This window comes from Lichenostomus cassidix, chromosome 1, assembly GCF_008360975.1.
Source record: "Lichenostomus cassidix isolate B80296 chromosome 1, HeHo_3.0, whole genome shotgun sequence".
Classification (NCBI taxonomy): Eukaryota; Metazoa; Chordata; class Aves; order Passeriformes; family Meliphagidae; genus Lichenostomus; species Lichenostomus cassidix.
The window spans coordinates 18,427,715-18,449,355 of NC_139479.1; the positions used below are offsets into that span (position 1 = coordinate 18,427,715).

A 21,641-nucleotide genomic window follows, 5' to 3' on the forward strand; every position below is an offset into this window, starting at 1 on the left:
TACCAACAGTATGCCTGACCCCTTCATGCAGAAATTTTCATTCCAACAGGTAAACACAGTCACACAATAAGGTTTAAACTCCGTTCATAACTTGTCTTATACTCACAGGTGCAAAAAATGGAACAAAACCAGGTCTGCCCTATTATACATGAACATTCTTACAATTGAAAGGATTAAGGTTGAAGTTTCAGGCAGCATTCCTAGACTAATCTCATGGTAGGCAGTTTGTTCATATTTGTTGAATTGTCTTTTATAGAAACAGGGTTTAAACCTAGAATGAAACATGTTGACAAAATTTTGATCTATATGGATTCTGCTAGAGATTCAAAACTTCTGTCATTTGAGAACAATGAAAGCTTACAAATGTGGGGTTGTCTTGGTACAAGAGAAACATGTTTAAAAGAGTAATGCTGCTAAATGGTAATCTTTAGATTTAACAATCACCAATCTGCATGCATCCATGCCAAACGCTCATTTAAGAACTGAGTTCAATAGACTCTTCCTAGAAGTTCTTCTAAAAAGGAGAACCTAAATTACTAAAACCCAGGTAATCCTTATCTTTTGAGTTCAACAGCTTGAGAACACCACTGCACTCTGAAAATTGACAATGAATGTCAACAGTAGAGTTCACATTTCTTTCGGCCTCTTAGACTAAGCTTGCCAGTTACATTTGAAAGATGATTCTTCCAAATTACTAGTTTCTGCAAATCTGTGAAAAAATTTGAGTTCTGCATTACAGGTAGCATTGTAATGGAAGTTTTCTGAACCAAGTTTATTGATTAGAGTGATTATTTATTAATTAGAGTGATTAATGCAGTAGTCTGTAAGACAGAGTCCTGTTGTCTCTCAGTGCTTTTAAAATCTATCTGTGTCTATCATCTTGATATAGCTGAAGATTTTGAAGGCCAGTATTCTAAGTCCTGCATGTGGTTTCAATGACAAGAATTATGTTTCAATTAATTTCTACTGAAAGTGTTGTCAGATTTCTAGGAACTCAGTTCTCACTAAATTGCTATTTCCAGAGCCAAAGTGTCTAAAACAGTCTAAAGAGACATCCTTCAAGTCTGCAGAACACCCAATGATATAGAAAGGGCTCCTCTCCGTATGTTGTCAGTGCTCCCACCTCTCATTATATGCACCCTTAGCATCCTCAAAAACACTAATTAAGCACAAACAAGATGTTTTAAACAGTCAAAATCACACATCCACACAGCAGCCACTGTGAACTTTATTAAGAAAATAATTGTTTTGCCACTTAAACTGTGATGACTTCACTGACTTCTCCATTTACTTGCAGAAAATCAGTTCTTTCATAATGGCTCTGGAAATCATTTATTGCCAGGTAAATGCTGAATCCCTGGCAGTGTATGGTCTGCTTGGAACCCTGTCGGCTTTATCATGAAAGGGCTATATACACCTTTGCAAAATGCAAATGCAGCAACACACTTTCATTCAAGCAACAAAGTCATTTTTGAGGCAGATGTCATGCTAGCCAAAAAGCAAAGCCACTTTGACATTAAGCAATCCTTTCTATCATGACAGTTCCACAAAATGAAATGTAACTTGTGAGGAAAATAATCCATAAGATACCAGTTACACATTCTCTTCATGTAACTGTTTAGTCAAGTCTTATTTCTTAGACAGGAGAGGCTGAGCTACAATGAAACACAGCATAGTGATTTATCTTCATGAAAATGTCCTGTTGCCAATGTATCTGCATTTGCCTCCTTTGCTTTTTATTACTCCCATGCAGTCCCATGCAGTAAAAGTCAGAACAAGGCTTCTTCATTCATCTGGAGTCAGATTTATATCCAATCCTATAAGTGACTCACACCACTGTCTATACACATCTCTGGACAGTAGTTCTCCATTCCTAAGTAATCCAACCATCACAAAGATATTTTCCAATGTCTTCAACTCCAGAAGTTTTTTTTAATTCCTTTTTCATCTCGCAGCCATATAGCAGAATAGCACTGTCATGGGCTATGTATAGTAGGATTTAATCCTTATTAATAGTTTCAGTAGATTGCCCGAGGATTTTTAGTACTGTAGTAGGCTTCGCATGCAGCTACATAAGCAGATTCTGGGAAGAAATCATCGTGGTATTCTGCTAAAAACCTGAGAAGAAAGCACACCAAAAAAAAAAAAAAAAAAAGAACAGAATATGAAACATTTAAGACAAAAGCTATTTTCAAATTAATTTTTAAGCTCAGCAAAAACACAGCCTGGGAATTAAGAATTATTACTCTTTGAAATTTGGCATACAAAAGACTTGCCCTATTTTTTACAAGTTTTACATAGTGAGAAACAGCCTTCTCCTATCATTCTGAAATCCAATAAGCATTAAAAAATTCCTCAAGCTCAATAACAAAAAAAAAAATTTTAAAAAAATCCAGAAGTTGAAGCTACACTCAGAAAAAGAGCTCAAAGAACTAGCACAGACGGGGAAAAAAAAAAAGTTACGAGATCTTTCTGCAACTTCTGTAAAATACCTGCTCAGCATACTATTTTAATTTATGACCAAATCAGAATTTTCAGTTATCACTATGTCAGTATCCAATACAAATGGCCAGGAGCCATTAAGACAAACTACATCTTTTAAGGACAGCAAAGCTACGTTTTTTCATATGTTTCATGTGGCTCTGCATTTAGAGTCTCCATCTTTCAGAATTACCTGATTTAAACATGGCTTTCAATGACAAACACATCCTTCGCAAATTCAGTTCCTTAATTTCGTATTTCTGCAAGATGGTCTTCAAATATTACTCAAACAGCCAAGCACCCAATATTTTATTATGTTTTCCTGCTCTGCTAACACACAACAGTTTCTTTGGTTTAGGACTGAAAATGAAAATAAACAGTGCTGCTATGAACACCAGTAACAAACAACTAAACTGACTATTAGCTCTCTGCTCCTTCCTTTACATTCAAAGACACTGAGTACATAAATGGGGGCAAAAGGGGAAAATGGTTATTAAACTCAAGACTACGATCAAGCTGTACTTCAGAAAAAAAACACAGACCTTCAAAAATACCTGAATGTTAAAGATCAGCATCAATAAACATGGCAAAACGCTAACTAGAGGTTCTTTAATTAAGAGTAGGAACCAACAAAAACAGCTAACAATGTCATCTGCAGAATCTAGGTTCCCTCAAAAAACAATGGCTGGGGTGATGACTTCACTATTGGAAGCTAAAAATATCAGTTGTGCGTAGCCAATACTTTGGACATAGAAAGTCCAAATAAAAAAAAAATGTATAGGGGAATGCCATAAAAAATACAGTGCTTCTCCAACCTCACTCACTGCTGTACTGCCTGAACTAGGCATGTCCTTTGATCAAAAGAGAGCCAAAGCATCAAAGAATACTGGTAAAATCCTCTATATAAAGAACTTTAAACTTAACAGGGAATATATTAATTACTCAGACCTCATAGAAAATTTGCAGATAAATGAAAAAGGGTTGCTTTTTCCCACACACCCCCAATCCTTGCATTGAACGCAGGCGTCAAACAAGTGCTAAACTGGAGGAATAACTAGTTACATCCTACTAATTCTAGAAAAAGCAGTGAGAAATACAAATTTTTAGAAGAAATCAATCCTTCACGGTGTCACTGTTAGTTTAGAAGATACATTGCCAACTTCTTCCATACTTGCTTATTTCATAGCAGTTCTGTAATTAACAGTATATATAGGGACCTAAATGGTTTCTGATGTAATATGTTTCAAGCCACTAAAAAAGAATACTGAAATTACAGCAATTTAGAAGCTAATGAAATACCAGACTCATCAAGTGCTATAGCCTCTGACTTTCATTATCTACAAATCACTTTCTAGGATGAGGGGTTGGTATGAAACAAGTGTGGAAAAGCCTAAAACTTAACAGACTTGAGCCTAACTTTGAACATACTTAGATTGCACAAGGTTAAGATGAGCCACAAGTGGTATTTAATTAATAATTCTTCATTAACATACATTAATGACTCCAAGACACTAAAAAATTACAGGTGCTGATGAAAATCTTAGTGTCTTTGGATAACATTCAGTAGAACAGAGTACTAAGAGCTAGACCATACAAGGGAGCATGTTTTAAAAGAACTTTCAGAGGGCACTGGGTAGCTGACAGTTCCAAGAATTTTAATGACAAGTAATGGGGAATGGGCTCACTTTCTCTTACAAATTTCCTGACTTTTGCTTCAATCATCAGTCATATATGTCAGTTTGGTGCGTGCTAAAGTGACAGCTGGTAGAGATGAGAAATTTTAGCTGAGATGATGTGCCACAGCTACAGCTCAAAAGAAAAAAAAGGCAGAATGCACAGTCAAATATACATCTTCCTGTTCTTCATGTAACAGTTGTGAAAAGCAAAATACCCCAGAGCTAGCAAACACAAATTATTTTCTGCAGAGAAGCAGGAGAAAACTGCTGAAAGAACACAGTCAGCTTCTGTCCCAATCCCTTCTCAATCTGTATACAAAGAGCAGGGGCCCTTCTGAAGCTGCTTTCTATTCAAATGACATCACAGTGCAGAACACTGGCACAGAAATATTAGAAGTCTCCTAAGACTTTTGCCTACTGGATACTTCACTATTGCTTTGCTCTTGGACAAGCTAAAACAGCACCAAGATCAATTACACTGTTACCTGCAAGTCATGAGCCAAGATTTAAAGACAGAGGGAGCTGTACTTAGCTGACAGAGCCAATGTTCAGCAACAGATCAGCAGGCACATTGCTATTGAGCTATTCAGAAATTGTTTCATTAGTTTTAGCTACAAATCTGATCAATTCAGTCACCTGTTGCATTATGGCCTTTTTCATTTTTATACTTTTTATAGAGTTCATATGCACATATCGACACAGTGAGACTGCTGATGAGTAACCAAGTTCTGGGATGCACAGTCCACACTGCTGTGAGTCTGCACACATTTTTCATCATGAGCATCCTCAAAAACAAAACTCATGCTTTATGCTCATCCTTAGAACATAGAAGTAACATGGGTACAGCTATTTCCCCTCCCTACCACAAGTTCCTAGAAGGGCAACACTTCAGAAAGGTCTAGAGGGGATAGAGAGAAGGGAAAAAGACATGAGGGCAACTTAAGAATTCTTCAAGCTATGTTCTGATCTTCAAGGGTGGGTGTCTTTAAACAAAGTCACCCCAGGTGACTCCAAGCAATAGCCTCACAAATATTCTACCACCTGACTGAGTAATACAGGCAGATCTGCCAAAAAGAGGCACTGAATTACCACTATCCACATTAGAAGGTCATTTGACACATCATGAACATATCTCAATGGGAGTCAGTGAATTAACATGAGTTTTAAGAGCATCCTCTGGTGGGCCTTGTCTTGACACCATCAACATTACTTATTACCAGACCATCAACATTAGTTATTACCAGAAGTCTCTGAATGAAGAAGAAAAATTCTTTTAAATGTGAGCTAGCATCACATTAATAAATTCAGGGATAGCCCAGAAAGTGGGAAAATGACAAAGAAAATAAAACCTTAATTTTTAGAAAGACATCCTCAGCCATTAAGGTGTAAGAAGACAGAGTCCAAAAGAAAAGTTTTCAAGAAGGTGATATCTTACACACTTCTGCTACAGAGTTTTGAAAGGTAACCAGATGCTTTGATGAGATCAGTGGCCTGATCTAGATGCTCTTTGAAAGGCAACTGCAATGATCTATCTAAATTTGCTAAAAGACCGTTATGGTTCCTAACTCTATGAGTCACCTCATCAAAAGAAATGTCATTTGCAGTTTAAGGAGTTGCCTCATCTCTGACACTACTACCCAAATGTGGGATTTGAAGACTAAAAGGTTTTAGTTCCACAAAAAAAGCATATGCCACGATTTAACCTTCACCCCTTCCCAACTCATAGGCCTGTCTCCATAAGGAAAGCTGTTCAAGGCAAAAGATGACAAAGCCCATCATAGCCCCATTCCAGTCAACAGAATAAGTGAAGTTTCTGATGTTTATTCTAACACCCAGTGTCTCAAGAACCATGCTAAAGGAGTAAACTGGCCTGTTTTATTGACTGGACTCCTGTCACCCACTGATATACAGAAACTTTGATCATATTCCTTGGCCTTTTAAGGGAAAGTGTAGAGAACTCTGAAGATGCCAAGCTGCCATCATAACATTTCAATAATCAGACTGAGTGAGTGAAAATCAAAATTTTCCCTAACTTTTTTGGGGAAACAGTCCTACAAGAGCTCAGTGTGGGAGTCCTTGGTTTGTGTTCAGGATGAAGACCCACTCATGGCCAGGCAAGCCCAGGCCCCTAGAGCTACCTTCTAAAAAAGTTACTGTAACACATTTAAAATATTTGGGGCAACCTTTTCATTTAGCTGCTTGATCCACACCTCAGCTATTGATTAGCAATATGCTAGTCAAATTCCCAGACATCTGATGATTTGGTAAGCAGAAGGAAGAGAAGCAATTCACATGGTGAGTTTCAGGAACAGCTTTTGCCATGCAACAAAACCTTAAGTCAAGAGCAATAAGCACTGACGAGCACATTCTGCAACCCAAGAAGACTGCAAAGCCCACTGAAAGTAAGAACCTGCACAATACCAGGCACTCATTGACTAAGAAGCATTCTACATAAAGGTGCCAAAAGTTTGAGAGGGCCCAAAATGGCAATTACCTTTCTACCCATTCAAAGAATACAGCAAAGCCCAAACAAATGGTAGGAATGCCCTAAAGTAAAGCACTGTGCAAACAGAATTCCTTCAGTTCGAAGTGTTTCAAAACTTGGGAAAAAAATGTTCCTTTACATACTTGTGCACTCTAAACCCACATCTCTATTTATAGTCAGGAACTTGATTTTCTTACATTTAAGTTCCAATTTTATGAAGTTTTCTAGTATGTTGTAACAAGAAACTGGTTAATCCTAAAAATTCAGAGAAAAAACCCAATATAATTCAACAATATTAATCAATTAGTAATCAATATAAGAAACACTGGCACAATTGCATTCTTTTTCATCTTTCAGAAAGTGATTTTTAATTAGTTGACCTTTTGCAACTGAAGTCACATGAGCAGGAACTCTGTCACAAAGCAACTTCACCTAACTAAAGGTATCTTCTATTCCATTCACCATGTGCAATGCTTAATTCTTTCATTCTCAGATACCAATAGCCTCTCATGAATTGTACATTAGCACAGACTAGTGGTGATAATTCACCACAGCAGTTACATATAATACAATTACTATACTCAAAACATGTGCTGTTAAAACCAGAGTTGTATTCCTTCAGCTTACTTGAAACGGCTTGTCATCTTTGTATACATACATTTTATTACCACAGTTCTCTAATTTGGTCACATTCTGATTTGGCTTCCTTCTCAAAAAACTCAACAGTATCAAAATATTTTTCTACCCATGGGACAGAGTGGCACAAAAGATACAAGCAGATTTTAGAGCATCAGGGAGAGAAAAAAAAACCTGAGCTTAAAGGAAATACCGAGTTTGAAATTAAATATCTGTGGGTTTTTAACAAAACTATAATATTTGACTATTACAAAATTAGTTCTCCACAATCTCAAATAATACATATTGGCCTCATCTGAAAAAAAATTATTAGAAATTTTAGAAGTACTAGTTCAGAAATACTTAATCACTTATTCATTCTTTTGTGTTTCATGGAAGTCAAAATATCTATGTCTTTCTGTACCACTCTGTTTTGCCTTTCTTCCTAAGATGCAAATAACATTCACTGAAATTACCTCAGTGAAGATGTGTCTTGCTATTGGAAAAACAGACATGCTGTATTCTACTAACTTTTAAGTCCTCTTGGTTAACGATCCCGACAGGAGGCCTCTGATACCAAAACAGTTTTCCAAGTCAAGGCTGTGTGCAAACTAATGGAAGCAGCAAAACAGAAATGGGCACCTTCCTGCCAATCATTTCTCACCACTGAGGCAGCCTTTGGAGGCATGTTAGACACCTTACAATGCCAGGAAATTGTAAAATAGAGCATATGCAGCATTTTGTTTAAAAGTGGCTGAAATAATGGAATTAGTTTAAAGATAATACTTCCTCTTACTCAAAAGTTATTAGCAAGCAAGAAGATTTAATCAGGGGTCTTTCACTAGTCAGATTACCAGTCAGTAAGCACCAGTTAAAGCATTAGCTCCCACTGCTTAGTCCTGAAGACTAAACACAAATTATAAGTGAAATTCAGTGAAACCAGCTGGTGAGTTTATCACTGAAGTCTATTTCAGACTGCAAGTACAATTAATTATTTCAGAGCTAAATAATTTAAGACTCAGAGTTTTGTACTTAATTTGAGAAACTGATTTTCTTTACTTCAGCGAATTCTATAATTGAAGAATCAACTCTCATGTTCTCCATGAAGGAATTTTCATTTTGCACACTTGCAGAAAGCCACACTAAGTACAGAGGGTACCACTTCTACCAAACAAAGTCAAAAAGATGCATTTCATACATTCCTTAAAAATATATATTGTCTGGGAAATTGAGTAAAATCTTGTCTAGCAGCAGTCTAAGGGCATGACTGGAAAATATTATCCCTGCAGCACCTCAAAGCTAATTTAAAGCATCTATCATGTCCTGAGTAAACTCAGGACAACAAGCTTCCAGAAGAAGTATTACATTACATAAGTCTCAGTTTCTCAGCCCACAGGAAATTAATAGTACAAATGGTAAACTGTAAATTTTAGCCACAAAATTGTAGTTCAGAATTCAATCAGTATCTGTGCAAGAACTAAATCAGTACTGCATGGAAGTTTTATTTAAGAATACATAAACTACTTATGCTTGGACTACTCTATCTAGACTTCAAATAAGATTCAGGAGTAAATTTATTAATGCAAACAGACACATCAGTCCTTTTGTCTGCTATTAGAGAAATAAAGAAAAGGAGACTATTTCAGCTTCTCACTCAAGTGTAATTCACTAAAAAAAAAAAAAGTAACCAGCTCTAAGTAAACTGGCTGCTATTATCTAATGCATACAGACCTTGTAGGGAAGTTCTAATTGATCAAAAGTTAAACCAGAACAGAACTGATACAAAATATTCATAAGGAACATCCATTAATCCTTTCATTCACAAAAAGGAAGAGACAGAATTTGAAAAGATGTCACCTCAAACTCAAGTTTTCTTGTGATTAGAAACAGATAATGCAGAACTATTTCTGTGATAAAAATCAAGGACGAACAACTGTCTAGAAAATGTAATTGCTTGATCACTCTCAATGACATGCAGCACAAAGAAATAAATACGCAAATGGAAGAATTTTCAAAGGACCATGTGAATATGTGCTGAGAAAAAAAACCCAAAAAACTAGTAATCTGCACTGGTTTCTGTTACCTATGTGAAAGCCCAGTAGCATAGATGATAAGGAAACTAGACTAACAAGGACATTTATGACAAAGCTACCTGAGACCAAAAGCTTCCTACAGCAGTAATTGTAACTTTGAAGCTTTTTCAACACTCTCAAGAAAGCACTTGAAAAAACACAGCCTTCAAATACTGTGTTGTAACAGACATGAGATATCCACACTGTAATTGCCTTGAGGGGCTCATTTTGGTTTACTTGTAGTCTGGCCTCAAGGACTGAAGCACACTTCTGGTTAAGTGTTTTCTAAAAGGAATGCAGCTTGTGTACTCAGAGGACTCTCCACCATGACACAAAGCATGGAAAATGGGAACTTCTGAGAGATTGGCTTCAAAAGCACAGTTCTACCTCCCCTAAAAATGCTGACATGGAAACATTATTTATTTTTATTTCTATTTATAGATGACTACACATTTCAAAAACACAGTCAGATGGAAAAATAAGACACATATGGGTACTATCACTAGAAATTGCAGCTCAGACACGTCCCTTATTGTATGGGATGTAGGGGACATGTTTCTCATTTCCTCTATTCTACTCCAAAGCTTATCAATAGAATGGGTATGAAAACACTGTATTAAATATGCTAAAGAACAGAGACCTTATCTGATGAACACAGCAGAATCTGAACAAGCAGAGGTCTGATAAAAACTGATCTGATCCACAGTGAGTTAAGCTCCCTAAGAAATATTCACTTCAAGCAAAAACAGGTTTCCAACAATGAGCTCTAATTCTGTCCTGTTTAACTTAAAGGTATTTTCAATGCCGATAAGGATCTGACAAAACCGAGATGCAAAATGGCATCAGTAAAACTTAACAACTAACTGCTTCCAGAGGAAAAACTGTGTATTGTGGAAACTTTGACATTGGAAACATCTTCTATTTTCAATAAGCAATTAATGTAAAAGCATTTTAAAGCTTTCCTCCCCCAGATCTATAATACAAGTTTTATTTGTGCTGTTGTATTACTATGTGACCTTTCTGTAAGTGGCTATGTAAGTCATAGACCAAATATAAGTTACAATTTCCATATTTGTGCCATTACCATCTACAACACTTTCTCCAGAAAGTTTTCCTTGACAATTTTATTTTCCTATGTATTAATGCTGCAAAACACAGTGCCACATTAGGTATCTAACCAACACCTCGGTGTCACGCAGTACCTGACAAACCAATCTGATCATGGTGCAGGCATGACCTTACTGACTCCAGTGATGGAGCTAGTGTGGTCAGAAAGAGTTGTATCTCTACAAACCACTGTATTGCATCACAGAGAAACCTCTGTTCAAAGCTCAGTTAAGAGAGACATTTCTTTTAAGAAACCACCATAATTAAAAACACGTTTTAAAGGACCAGTTTCTCCCCCTGCTAATATTGACACATCAAAACTCTCAAGAGCATGCTCTCAAAAAATAACAATGGAGACTTTGCATTTCTTCATAGAACATGCTACTTAACCAAGTCAGACTTGTCATTCTATACATAACAAACTTTCACACTTCAGTTATTTATCACTGTGTTTATCAAAAGTTGAAGTAGGAAATTCGGGTTCTTTTCAATTTGAATTAAAGAATAGAAAAATCTTATATTCATTTTTACTCAAATTGCCATTTTTAAAACTGTACACTGATTTTATCATAATCTTGTAGTTATAGAAAATTAACACCTTGTTTTGAACCTCCTTTGTCATTCCAGGACATTTAGATCTATGTAATAACAGAAACACTGCTGTGGTACATTGTGTCACATTACCTCAGAAACATCTCAAAGTGTTTTACTAAAGCCTTTAGGTTTTTGTCAGGAAAGCACATCTTCCCCAGTATTTCTGGTAGCTTTACTGTGAATAAAAGAAATAATGTTAATACCTGTTCTCTTAAATGCAACTTCTAATTACTTTTATCCACTACACAGAAAAAAATGTAAAAATTTCTTCTCCCCACAGACCCTACTTTTCCTTGCAAGCTACTTTTTATCTTTCAAAGCCTTACTAAATAGAAACATGCTGAGAAAGTGAATGCTGATGGGTTTAATGATGTTTGATCCAGTGCACTGGAAGCAACACTGCTTTGCTTTTCTTAAAGGAAGGCTTACAGAGCCAGTAAAAGATAACCAAATCTATTAATAGCCTGAAAGTTCCAAATAGATGAAAATGTACCTTCCTCCAAGAATAAAACTAAATGTAATAAACCAAACAGAAAAATCACACAGATATCAGCACTGGGAAAAAAAATAAAGCAACTTCGAGCAGAGAGTTTTCCATCAGTTTACCAAACATCCTCAGCAAATGTTGAGATCCATAGATATATGAGGGAGGTGGTGGTTGATCACTTGGTGGATAATTCTCTGGCATCAATTTCCAGGACAAAACCTACACATAAAACATGAAAATACTGGTTATGAAAACTTCGTAACATCAGGAATAATTTAGTCTGTACAGAACTTCAGATTCAAAGATGAAATACATAGTACCAACAAAACCTTTTCTCAGACAGCCCTACTCAGGTCCACAATGTACATTCCTTTAATCATGGAATCTAGGACAGAAACATCAAAATCTGTTACCTCATTCAATTCGTTGTTTCTTCTACCTTCAAAGCCAGTAAACACCGTGCTCCCTTCTTTGCTAGGAGTCAAAGTTATAGGTGAAGACGACCCACTGTGGACAGGGGTTTCTTCAAAATAAAAGGAAAAACAGAACAAAAGAAAGAAAATAAAATTTACTACTTAGAAACTACTACTTGGAACTATAAGCCATTCAATGCATCCAAGGTCTGCTGCTAAAATGTTTGAAATCTTAAACACTGAAATTCAATAAAGACTATCCTAAAATAGACTTTCAGAAAAGCAGCTCATTGAATTCTCTGGAAAAATATACCAAAAGTACTGAGAATATTGTTTTAAGTTTCTCTTTTTGGTAATAAGGCCTCAGAGTTAAAGAATTGATAAAAGAAGTAATGAATTCCCACTTCGATCCTTCAGTTCACAGAACATGCAGCATTAAAAAAAGAACATGAATTTTATACTGTGTGTAGACCAACAGTGTATAGAGAAAAACCTACTTTTTTCCAGGTGCAAGAAGAGCTTTGGCATAGAAGCTGGGGTCTCGAGGTGACGCCGTTTGGGCTGTGGGGACGCGCTGCTCTCCGATAACCGGTCACAGTTGGAGCTGTGGCGCGTCGAACGTCTCAGAGACTGCAGGATTTCAGGTTCAGCTTTTCGCCTTTTTGGTGTGGCTGGCTCCCCTGTGGTGGGCTGGCTGTCAGTCGACTGAGGCGTGGGTGGATTCAGCAGAGGAGGACTTGGGGAAAGTTCCTCCTGATTTCTGGGAAATTAAGGCAGCTTTACAGGATTGAAAAGATCAGGGCTCTACCCACAAAAGAAATCCTTCTAGTTTCGCAGACCTTGTTGAACACTTTTTCAGATAAGACAGTCTCCTCCCAATAGCTATTAAAGTGATGAGGCCTTCTATTAAACACTACTTTCCAGAAGTATACTTATCTTCAAATAAAAGTTAAAAACTATGAATACCACATTCTCCTACATTTTGAGATAAGCAGTATTAAACTTCTTATATCTAACCTACCTGTTAGTATTTGTTGAGTTTTCTTTGATAGGAAGAAAGAATTTTGACGAAGTCACCTTCTTAAATTGAGCTTGTTCATAAGGATAGAGCAAGATTAATGGAAGCGTGAAGTCAAAGGTTATTCTCAGCCCATCCACCATCTCTTTACACAGCTCAACACTACAAGGGAAAAAATACAATGAATTTCAAAGTTGCATGTCAAAATTTTTCAGCATAGTTGTTAAAAATTGTCCTGGTTGGTAAGTATACAAGCTATTACAAGCAGAACCAAGAACTCCAAGTGCAGCCCACTTGTAACACCTCTCACCTTTGTGAAGGTATTCCCCTCTCATGTTTCAAGTGCATGTATGTGTATGGTAACAGAATTTGATTCTGCCAAAATGATCCATGTTAGAAATTCCAATCCTCCCATAACCATTTCATAGCACCTACTAAAACTACTACATATGAATTGGGTCGGGGACCATCATGTGCAGAAATTCTATAGAATCCAAGAAGGTCAACAACCTTCAGTGTTAGAGCAGTAAAGGCAATACAAAAAAGGTGTCAGCTGAATCTCTCCTACTTAATGGATCACCATACCTATAACCGTGTTCCTTACCTAAAGCACTACTTTTACGGAGGAAGTTACTTAAACATAACACCTGTGAAAATCATAATGCATATAAAACCTTCTGTTCATATTTCTGGTATTTCATTGAACTTTTTGTTTCAGAGATTATATTACAAAGAAGGAAAAATATCAATCTGTCAAAGAATGAATGACATCAAAATAAACCATGACACTTACGTAGGCTTAAATATTACAAGGTACAGCACAATTACACACCATTGAAATAGAACACTAACAGAAGTCAGGATTTCTCCTGGATAAAATAACAAGATTTCACCCCACTCCACTTAGATAAAGAAGCAGTCTCATCTAATATCAAGAATCTTTAACATAAGAGAAAAAAAACCCTAAAACAACCAAAAACCACCACACTGCAAACTTGCATAGTTAATGCATTTGTGACATGGTAGAAGAACATACAGCTCAACTGAGAAAACAGAAACTAAGACACCATCACTTTCAACAAACAGGATTGGTGTTACCACAGTTTCCCTACATACTGACTCTAGTATTTAAGATCATATCTCCACTTAAAACAACTGAACAAACAAGCAAGCAAGCAAATTGCACTTTGAGTTCTTTAGAAGTGTTTGTATTAAACTTTTTAATTTATCCTTTTTAAAACTTTAACCCGTTCAAGTTTATCTAAGGAGAGTATTATATCAGATATTAAATTCTGCACACTGACAACACTAACACACTCTTCCAAATAGATCACAATATTTACAAGAACTTACATAATAAAACAAAATATTGATACTTCTGCATAATGACTTTTCATAGTACAGGGGCTCTCTCGCTGATAAACAAATTGTCAGTGTAACTCTACTATAACTATCTGTCAAATACTTTAAGCCCTGTAAACAGATATATATTATGGCATAAGCTCACAGAAGTGAACAGCCCTAAAAGAGAACACAGAATGCAAGGTCATTCTTCTTGTGACAATAGCTGGACTAAAGATTACTTACTTCTTCTCTGGTGGCACATAATGAAGATTCATATTAGCATGTGGAGTCATCTGATGGTGCCGAGACCTTTCATTGGCTGAAAAAGCTGCATTAATTGCAAAGTGTTTTACATATGACTCCAAGATGGTTATTATATTTGTCTGGCAAGGAAGCTTCACTAGCTGAAAAAGAAACAACAAATTAATATCTTATAAAAACAATGAGTAAGTATACCAAGTTAGAATAGGAGCCTATAATGTACCAACTAATTTAGTAAGTGCCTAGTACACAAAGCAAATTCAGGACTGTATAATTTCAACCCTTAAACTACATTTTTTTCAACATCAGGAGAAACAAGAAACATGATCAGATTAACAAGTCTGCTGCATTTCTAGCTTTAAAAAGCAATCTGCATTCTAAGGCACAATCAGGTACTGAAACACTACACTGTTAAATATGACAAGTCACTGTTTTAGCTACAGAAAAATCTATTCCCTACCTACACTCCTTGTATTCTTCCTTACCCTGTCTGAGCTCAACATGAAGCTAAAAAAGTGAAGTTAAAAAACCAAAGGAGCTGCATACACAAAAACTACTTTTGACATCCTCCTCACACCCCCGTGCACATTAGTTTTCCAACTTTAATTTCATACCCTTTTTCTTCTATTAATATAGTAGCAGTCTTCCTCAAGCTTCTTTTTCAAGACTTCAGGAATTTCTATGCTTATTGCTCTTTCTTCCATGTCCCTTTTTGTATGAGTGTCTTGTTCTTCTTTCTACAGCAGACCAGTGAAAGAAACAATATATTGGTTGTGAGAAAAGAACTTCAGTAGTAAGGATACAAGTGGATAATAGCATTAACGTAAGCTATTTAACAATACTGCTCTTGAGAGCATCTGAAAATTCATTTTTTAAAGCCAAAATAAATTTGTTAGGTGTTGCTCCTTCACATAACCCACACTGTAGTAGTTAAATTATATACACCTTCAGAACAACTGTTTACTCCATAATTTCTTTTTCATTATGTAGAAAAATAAATGTTTTTTTCTTGAAAACAGTCCTCTACACTTTAATTTAAGACAGACATGCCTGTCTCACAGTAAAATACAAGACAAATATCCTCCCACTATTAGGGTTTGTCCAACCTGCATAGACCAGTAAATTTTTACAGCACCCACAAAAGTAGAAAATCTAGTATGCTACGTTTCCTCTACATAAGCCTTATATGCAGAATGAGAGGAAAAGAAACAAATGTGTATTTTTAGAATTAGATCATATAATTCTTTAAGAGTATGACATGCTGTATAATTTTCAAAATCTCAATCACAGTAAGCACAAGGAATAAGAAAATTATGCTTTTAATTCCAGCTAAATTACCAGCTGTGGCCTATACTTCATCTACTTCAATTTTTCTAGAGTTTCAAGTACAGATGTTTAAAGCATATTAACTTAAGGAGCACATGAATATACCATTTCTGTCCTCTCATCTATGTCACTTTCTTCACTTTTTATTTCTTCATCTGTTCCTTCATCACTGTCGTCAGAAGAAGAACTACTTATGGCTGCATAAAAGAGATTTCACATATTTATTTATTATTACATTGCAGGGGTTATGACCAATCAGTTTGAGGCATAAAAAAAAAACCAAAATCAACCCACTATAAAACCACAACTAGCTTGTTGTATTTAATGAGGATGAATAATTCTAATTGAATGAAATGTATTATTTACACATATTACAAATGTTTTAAATAAGATAGGTGAGTTCACAGGAACATTCTTGCATTCTCTCTAATCGAAAAACACTCTTTTAAAAGCTCCCTACGTTCCTGAACACCCACATTTTCATTGGACTTTAGTTCTGAACAGGGATTAACATATTAATCATTCAATCAAAAGGTCTGAATCTGTGCAGCGACAGTTCCCAGAACATCAGTTAAGTGCTAGCCAGTGTTCCTGCTGGCTTTCTAGTTACAAAGGAAAATGCAGGAAATTAAAGATCTGACTTGAAAGTCAAATCAGCCAGTCAGCTGACAAGAAACAGACCTTTGTGCAAGGTAGACTGGGGAAAAAAATAATCTTATTGCCCTCAAAAATACACAAACACTAGCAGAGAAATGCTGTGTTTCCTAACATCAAACAAAGCAAACTGAGGGCTTCTCACACTTATTAATACCACACTAAAGAAAACAGCATTAAGCTCTGAAATCACTAATTAGAATAGTTGAGTGGAAGAGATGCAAGGAAAAGCCTCTGGAATACAAAAAGAAAACAGGTATTTTAACTTAACAGGTGCTTAGCATGAAACAGCGCTCAATCTTCTTATGACTGCCTCTGTATATTGCAGACAGGGCCATGATACTCTCATGGCAAGTGACTTGGCATGCACTTCTCCCCCAGGTCAAGAAGTTAAAAGCACCCTACCAGTTACCAAAGAATGAAAACAAGCTCACAGTTTTCGCTACTCTCATCATCTTCTTCAGCAGGAAGGCTTTTTAACACAGAGTCAACACCAGGCAACCTGCAACGTCTCTTCTTTCTTCCCTTTCTTCTCCTACAGAACACAAAACAGTTCACTGACATTTGGGTAGTAGTATTTCATTTGTTTATCCTAGCTAATTCGATTACGTGCAAATGCATGGGAAACCTATGTTTGAGTTATTTTCATTAATTAACGTTGAAATCATTTGGACAATGCTTATTTGAGAGTTGTGTGTTCTCAAGCAGATCCTCAAGCCATGGCCAACCAATATCAGATTATTGCCTTTGGCTTAAAAAATACTTCAGGTTTTCCTAAAATATTTTGCAAGTACATTCCTTTGGGAAGATGTAGATCCAATACACAAGCATTTCACAGCAAAAGCTAAGAATAGCATAGCTACTGAGTGTTAGTTTTTTAGAGTGCTAACAATACACAGGTCTCTACTTTAGAGCAGCTCTCTAGAATGCCCTGTATTATGTATGTATCTACCACTTAAGAGTATGAGATCAGAGTCCAAGCCCAGTTGTAGACACCTGGATATATTTGTCTGAATCCGAAAATGGATCTCTCATTTATTTTGAGGCCAAAAGGATTTCTTACATGCGAGCCACAGCCTTCCGTGCCAATTTACGCTGTAATCTGCGGTTTTCGTCTGTATCCCGAAGAACATGATCTTCAGCTGCCCATCTATCCCAGCTAAGGATAGGTCAAAAGAAAATAAAAAATTACGATGAATATATGCCACACATGATCACTAATGAATTAATACACTTTAAATGTACAAAGGACTTGTTTAATATCATTCAGAAGCAACATCTGTATTACAAGGTTTGCACTCTTCTCTGTTCCCATGGCTTCAACTCTCATGTTGCCATCTAAAATCTCTCAAGCTTTGACTTAAACCTGTGACAGCATTTGTAGCACTGGCACATACTATTGATCACAGTCAAGACACTGCACTCATGTACTGGTCCTGATAATCAAACAAACCAGGGCTAGTTTTAACAAAGCATAAACTTTTATTAATGGAAACTTAGGTGCCATAAGTACATGCCACAGACAGATATCCCATAAGGTTTAAACTCATGGCTATCTAACTGATTCACTGAAATTTATGGCTATGGACCAATGTGTCAACATGAGCAAGTATACTAAAGACACTCACAAAACCAGAAATACTCCTGCAAGCATCAGCCCTTTGATATTTTGTGCAATGCCTGTCTTTGCAGAATAAAATAGAACAAATGGAAGAACTGAAACCACACATATAGGCTCCTACCTTCTGTTCCAACCGTTAAAATGGATCAGATATTCTGGAATCTTTCTGCCTCTCTCATCTTTTCCAACAACAATATCAACAATCTGAAACAAATATTGAATAGCATGTATTAAAAAGCTTTAGAGAAAGTAAGCCTTCCAGTATTTAGAGACTTAATGCACAAAGAAAGAAAATTAAATTAAACAGACTCATTATTATGCCTGCTAATATTGACGTGGACTGAAGACACGGATTATACTAAATGATCAGAAAATGTAGCTTTCTTGTTGAGTACTCTTAACATTGTGGACTGCTCACCATCTCTGTCCTATCCTCAAATGTCCTATGCTTTCCAGACAGACAAAGGGACACATCAAACAATGCAGTAGCACAATATGGATATGCAGATTTGGACTACTAACACTTTCTCCTGTGTGCTGTCTCCTCAAGGCCCCTAAGCAGATCCCCCTAAGAACAACACAGTTCTCTATACATAAACCTCAGGAACGCTGCTCTGTTGAACACCACAGACTCTCAGCCACCAAACACGAAAAGGCTTTGGGAGTACCTGAGCCTGTTTTCTTCCTCTTTCATGAATGTGCAATGGCCAGTCTGAAAGGGCCTGCATCTCAGAAGAAAAACATGTACTGCCTGCACTTGAGTGGCTTTCAGTAGATCACATATCAGCACTTAGGCTACAGAGATGTTTTCATTTGGGAGGCCAGAATTTAAGAACTATTGCTGGATTCACTGACAGTTATGCTGTTTAGGGTACTTGAAAGTAAAGAAGAAAAGGTACTATACATTTTTGCATTCAGGTTACAAGTTTATAGGGATAGCAACAAAAGCTGTTGGGTTGTCATAATATAAGAATAGGTGTACAAATAAAGGGGCAGTCCAAAATATTACAGAACGGTGGCATTCCTAATCAAAGATGTTTGAGAAACACAGACCTGCACAAGTAGCAAACCTACAGCAAAAAGTACTAATTCATCAAGAATCCAGTTGCAATGCTTCCCTTTTTATCCCTCTAAGAAAAAACCTCAGAACTCTGTTTCCAAGTTGGACACAGATGATTTAGAATTGAAAAAAAATCTTGTGTACCCGTGATACCCTAAAACAACACTGTATTTACATAAAGCTCTATAACTACTATCACCGCTGTTAAGGTAAGGCCCTAATTGAGGCGGTCACGTCTTACTGCAACACTTACGGCCCACTGCTTGCTATCGTATTTCCGTACACTCTCCCGCACCACGGTACTACTTAAACCCTTCTGAAACGCAGAGGGGCGGGCAGTAAGCGTGGGAAAGCGTGAGCGGAAATAAATCCAGCTACGCTGCAGAACTGAAGGGGTGGTAATGAGACTTCAGAATTACTTCGCAGGTGTTTAGCCGAGATCGGAAGGCGGGAAGGGCGTCCGACACCTTCCAGAACCCCTCGGCGGCTGCGCTCTCTACCTGCCGCGACAGCCAGGCCCCGAGAGCGCGGCGCCCATCGCCCCTGCTGCCCGGCGGGGGAAGGCCCAGGGGCTCGCCAACAGATGCAACGCACACCCCCGCCCCCGGGGATCTCCTGGCGCAGGGAGAGAGCTGAGCCCCGCCGGGGGACCGGCCTGAGCCACCCGCAAGGAGCGATGACGGAGAGAAAAGAGGCCCGGCGGGGACGACACCGCCTCGCTTCGTCTCCCTGTCCCTTGGCGGCTCCCGGCCCGCGGCCTCCCCGCCAGCCGCCCCCTCCCCGGGCCGGCGCCCGTTTCCCGCAACAAGTGCAGCCGCCGGCGGAGCCGCCTCCCCGGCCGGCCCCACAGGCGCTTCCCGCGCCGCCTCCCGCCCGGGCGGAGCGGTAACGGAGAGCGGCAGCCGTAACGGGAGCGGGCGGGCCGCGCGCCGGCCCCGCCCCGCGCCCTCCCGCCCGGGGCCACGCGGGAGGGGGAGGCGGGGGCGCGCGCGGCCGGTCACCTTGGCATCATAGAGCACTTTGGCTTTGGTGGGGTCGGGCTCGAAGCAGAGAACTCTCTCTCCCCGGTGGAACTTAAATTTCATTCCCCGCGAGGTCATTTGTTCATCATGGCGCAAAGGAGAGGAGCCCCGCCCGCTCCCGCGGGGAGGTGCCGCGGACGGCCCGGCCCCGCCCCGCCCCCGGCTCCTCCGGCGGGGGCGGGCGGCCGGGAGAGAGCGGGGATGCAGCGCCCGGCTTCCTGTGCCCTGCGCGGGGAGCGGCGTTGGGCCCCGGCGCCGCGGGGATGGGCCGCCCGCCCGTGCCTGGCCGTGCCCGCCCCGCCGGTCACGCGGGGTGCGCGGCGCGGGATGCGGGATGCGGGAGCTGGCGGCGGGAGGGGCGGCGGCGGCGGCGGCGGGGGGACGTGTCCCGCCGGGCGGGGGGCAGCAGCCTGCCCTGGGCCAGGGGCGCCCCTGGGTGAGACGAGAGATCGCGGCCGTGCCGGCGGTGCCCCAGCAGCCTGGAGCGTGCGCTGCGCCTCTACCCGCCTGGACGTGCGGGTGAGGGTTAAGTGCACCCCGAGAACAGCTGCCCTTCTCTCTGCTACTGCTTCCCCTAAACATCAGTAGACATTCCCATTCATTACTCTCCTGTGTTCTCTGCCCAGCGAAGAACCGCCCCTGCTCCCAAGATGGCTTTGTGTACACTGTAACCTCCTGCAAGTTTTGTTTCGGTCTCCGTTGGTCTTCCACCTTCCTTCAAGAAAATAATAAATAGGGTATTGGGGCTAGAAACCCGATTGCCCAGAGTTTGATTTATCCTTCCAGTGTTTAATTTGAGATTCTACAAGGATGCATATAGTGCAAATAATCAAAATCGATACACAGCTTTCTTGCCAGTGCAGTTTATGCTGACTGATGCCTGGAAGGGACCTCATGGGGTTCAGCCAGGGGAACACTGCAGTTTCCAACACGATGTTATTAGATGATCCCTCAGGCTGTTGTAGTTTTTATGCCAGTTCTGCATTTCTGATTTACACAAGACCATAACAGAGCTGGGAGGCCTGGGCTTAGCCAGCCCTATAGAAAGACCACTTAATTTGTGATTATTTAGCATTTCTGAAGTTGTTTTTATGTGAAAGCTGTTTAAGCTATAGATGACTCTAGACTGTGCAACTGAGCATACACTAGTTTGGTGTAAAGGGAAGAGAAGTTTAAATCCTCATATCTTTTTTCCAGTCACTGAGGCTGATAGCAAAGCTGTAAGAAATGCCACGGGAAAGAACATGGAGTTCTACTATATTACCAGAAGGTTTCTGAAGGTAGAAAGTGATAGGAGCTATCCAGAAAACAAGATCAGAAAACAAGATTCTGAGAAGCTCCTTGGGATAGGACAGACTGTGTAGTCAATTTCATTTAATTCAAAACTTACATATTTTTAATAGTG

General features: G+C 38.9%; 1 protein-coding gene across 1 annotated transcript; it reads right to left on the bottom strand.

Annotated features, from left to right (window-relative positions):
• Window positions 1–1,197: 1,197 nt before the first annotated feature.
• On the bottom strand, window positions 1,198–20,490 carry MSL3 (MSL complex subunit 3). Its single transcript, XM_085052150.1, has 13 exons — window positions 20,216–20,490; window positions 18,276–18,358; window positions 17,597–17,692; window positions 16,968–17,068; window positions 15,985–16,076; window positions 15,168–15,290; window positions 14,536–14,696; window positions 12,952–13,110; window positions 12,428–12,690; window positions 11,931–12,040; window positions 11,637–11,736; window positions 11,121–11,205; window positions 1,198–2,118 (listed from the first exon to the last, which is right to left on the bottom strand). The coding sequence occupies exons 1-13, from the start codon at window positions 20,312–20,314 to the stop codon at window positions 2,019–2,021; spliced, it is 1,572 nt and encodes a 523-aa protein (XP_084908276.1). The 5' UTR covers window positions 20,315–20,490; the 3' UTR covers window positions 1,198–2,018.
• Between the last annotated feature and the right edge of the window lie 1,151 nt (window positions 20,491–21,641).

Excerpts from the sequence above, each read along its gene's own strand:
- MSL3 (XM_085052150.1), bottom strand. The coding sequence starts at position 20,314 with ATGACCTCGCGGGGAATGAAATTTAAGTTCCACCGGGGAGAGAGAGTT. Across the intron at positions 18,359-20,215 it reads AAGTGCTCTATGATGCCAAG|ATTGTTGATATTGTTGTTGG; the intron begins GTGACCGGCCGC and ends TATTTGTTTCAG. Across the intron at positions 15,291-15,984 it reads TAGATGAGAGGACAGAAATG|AAAGAAGAACAAGACACTCA; the intron begins GTATATTCATGT and ends GGTCTGCTGTAG.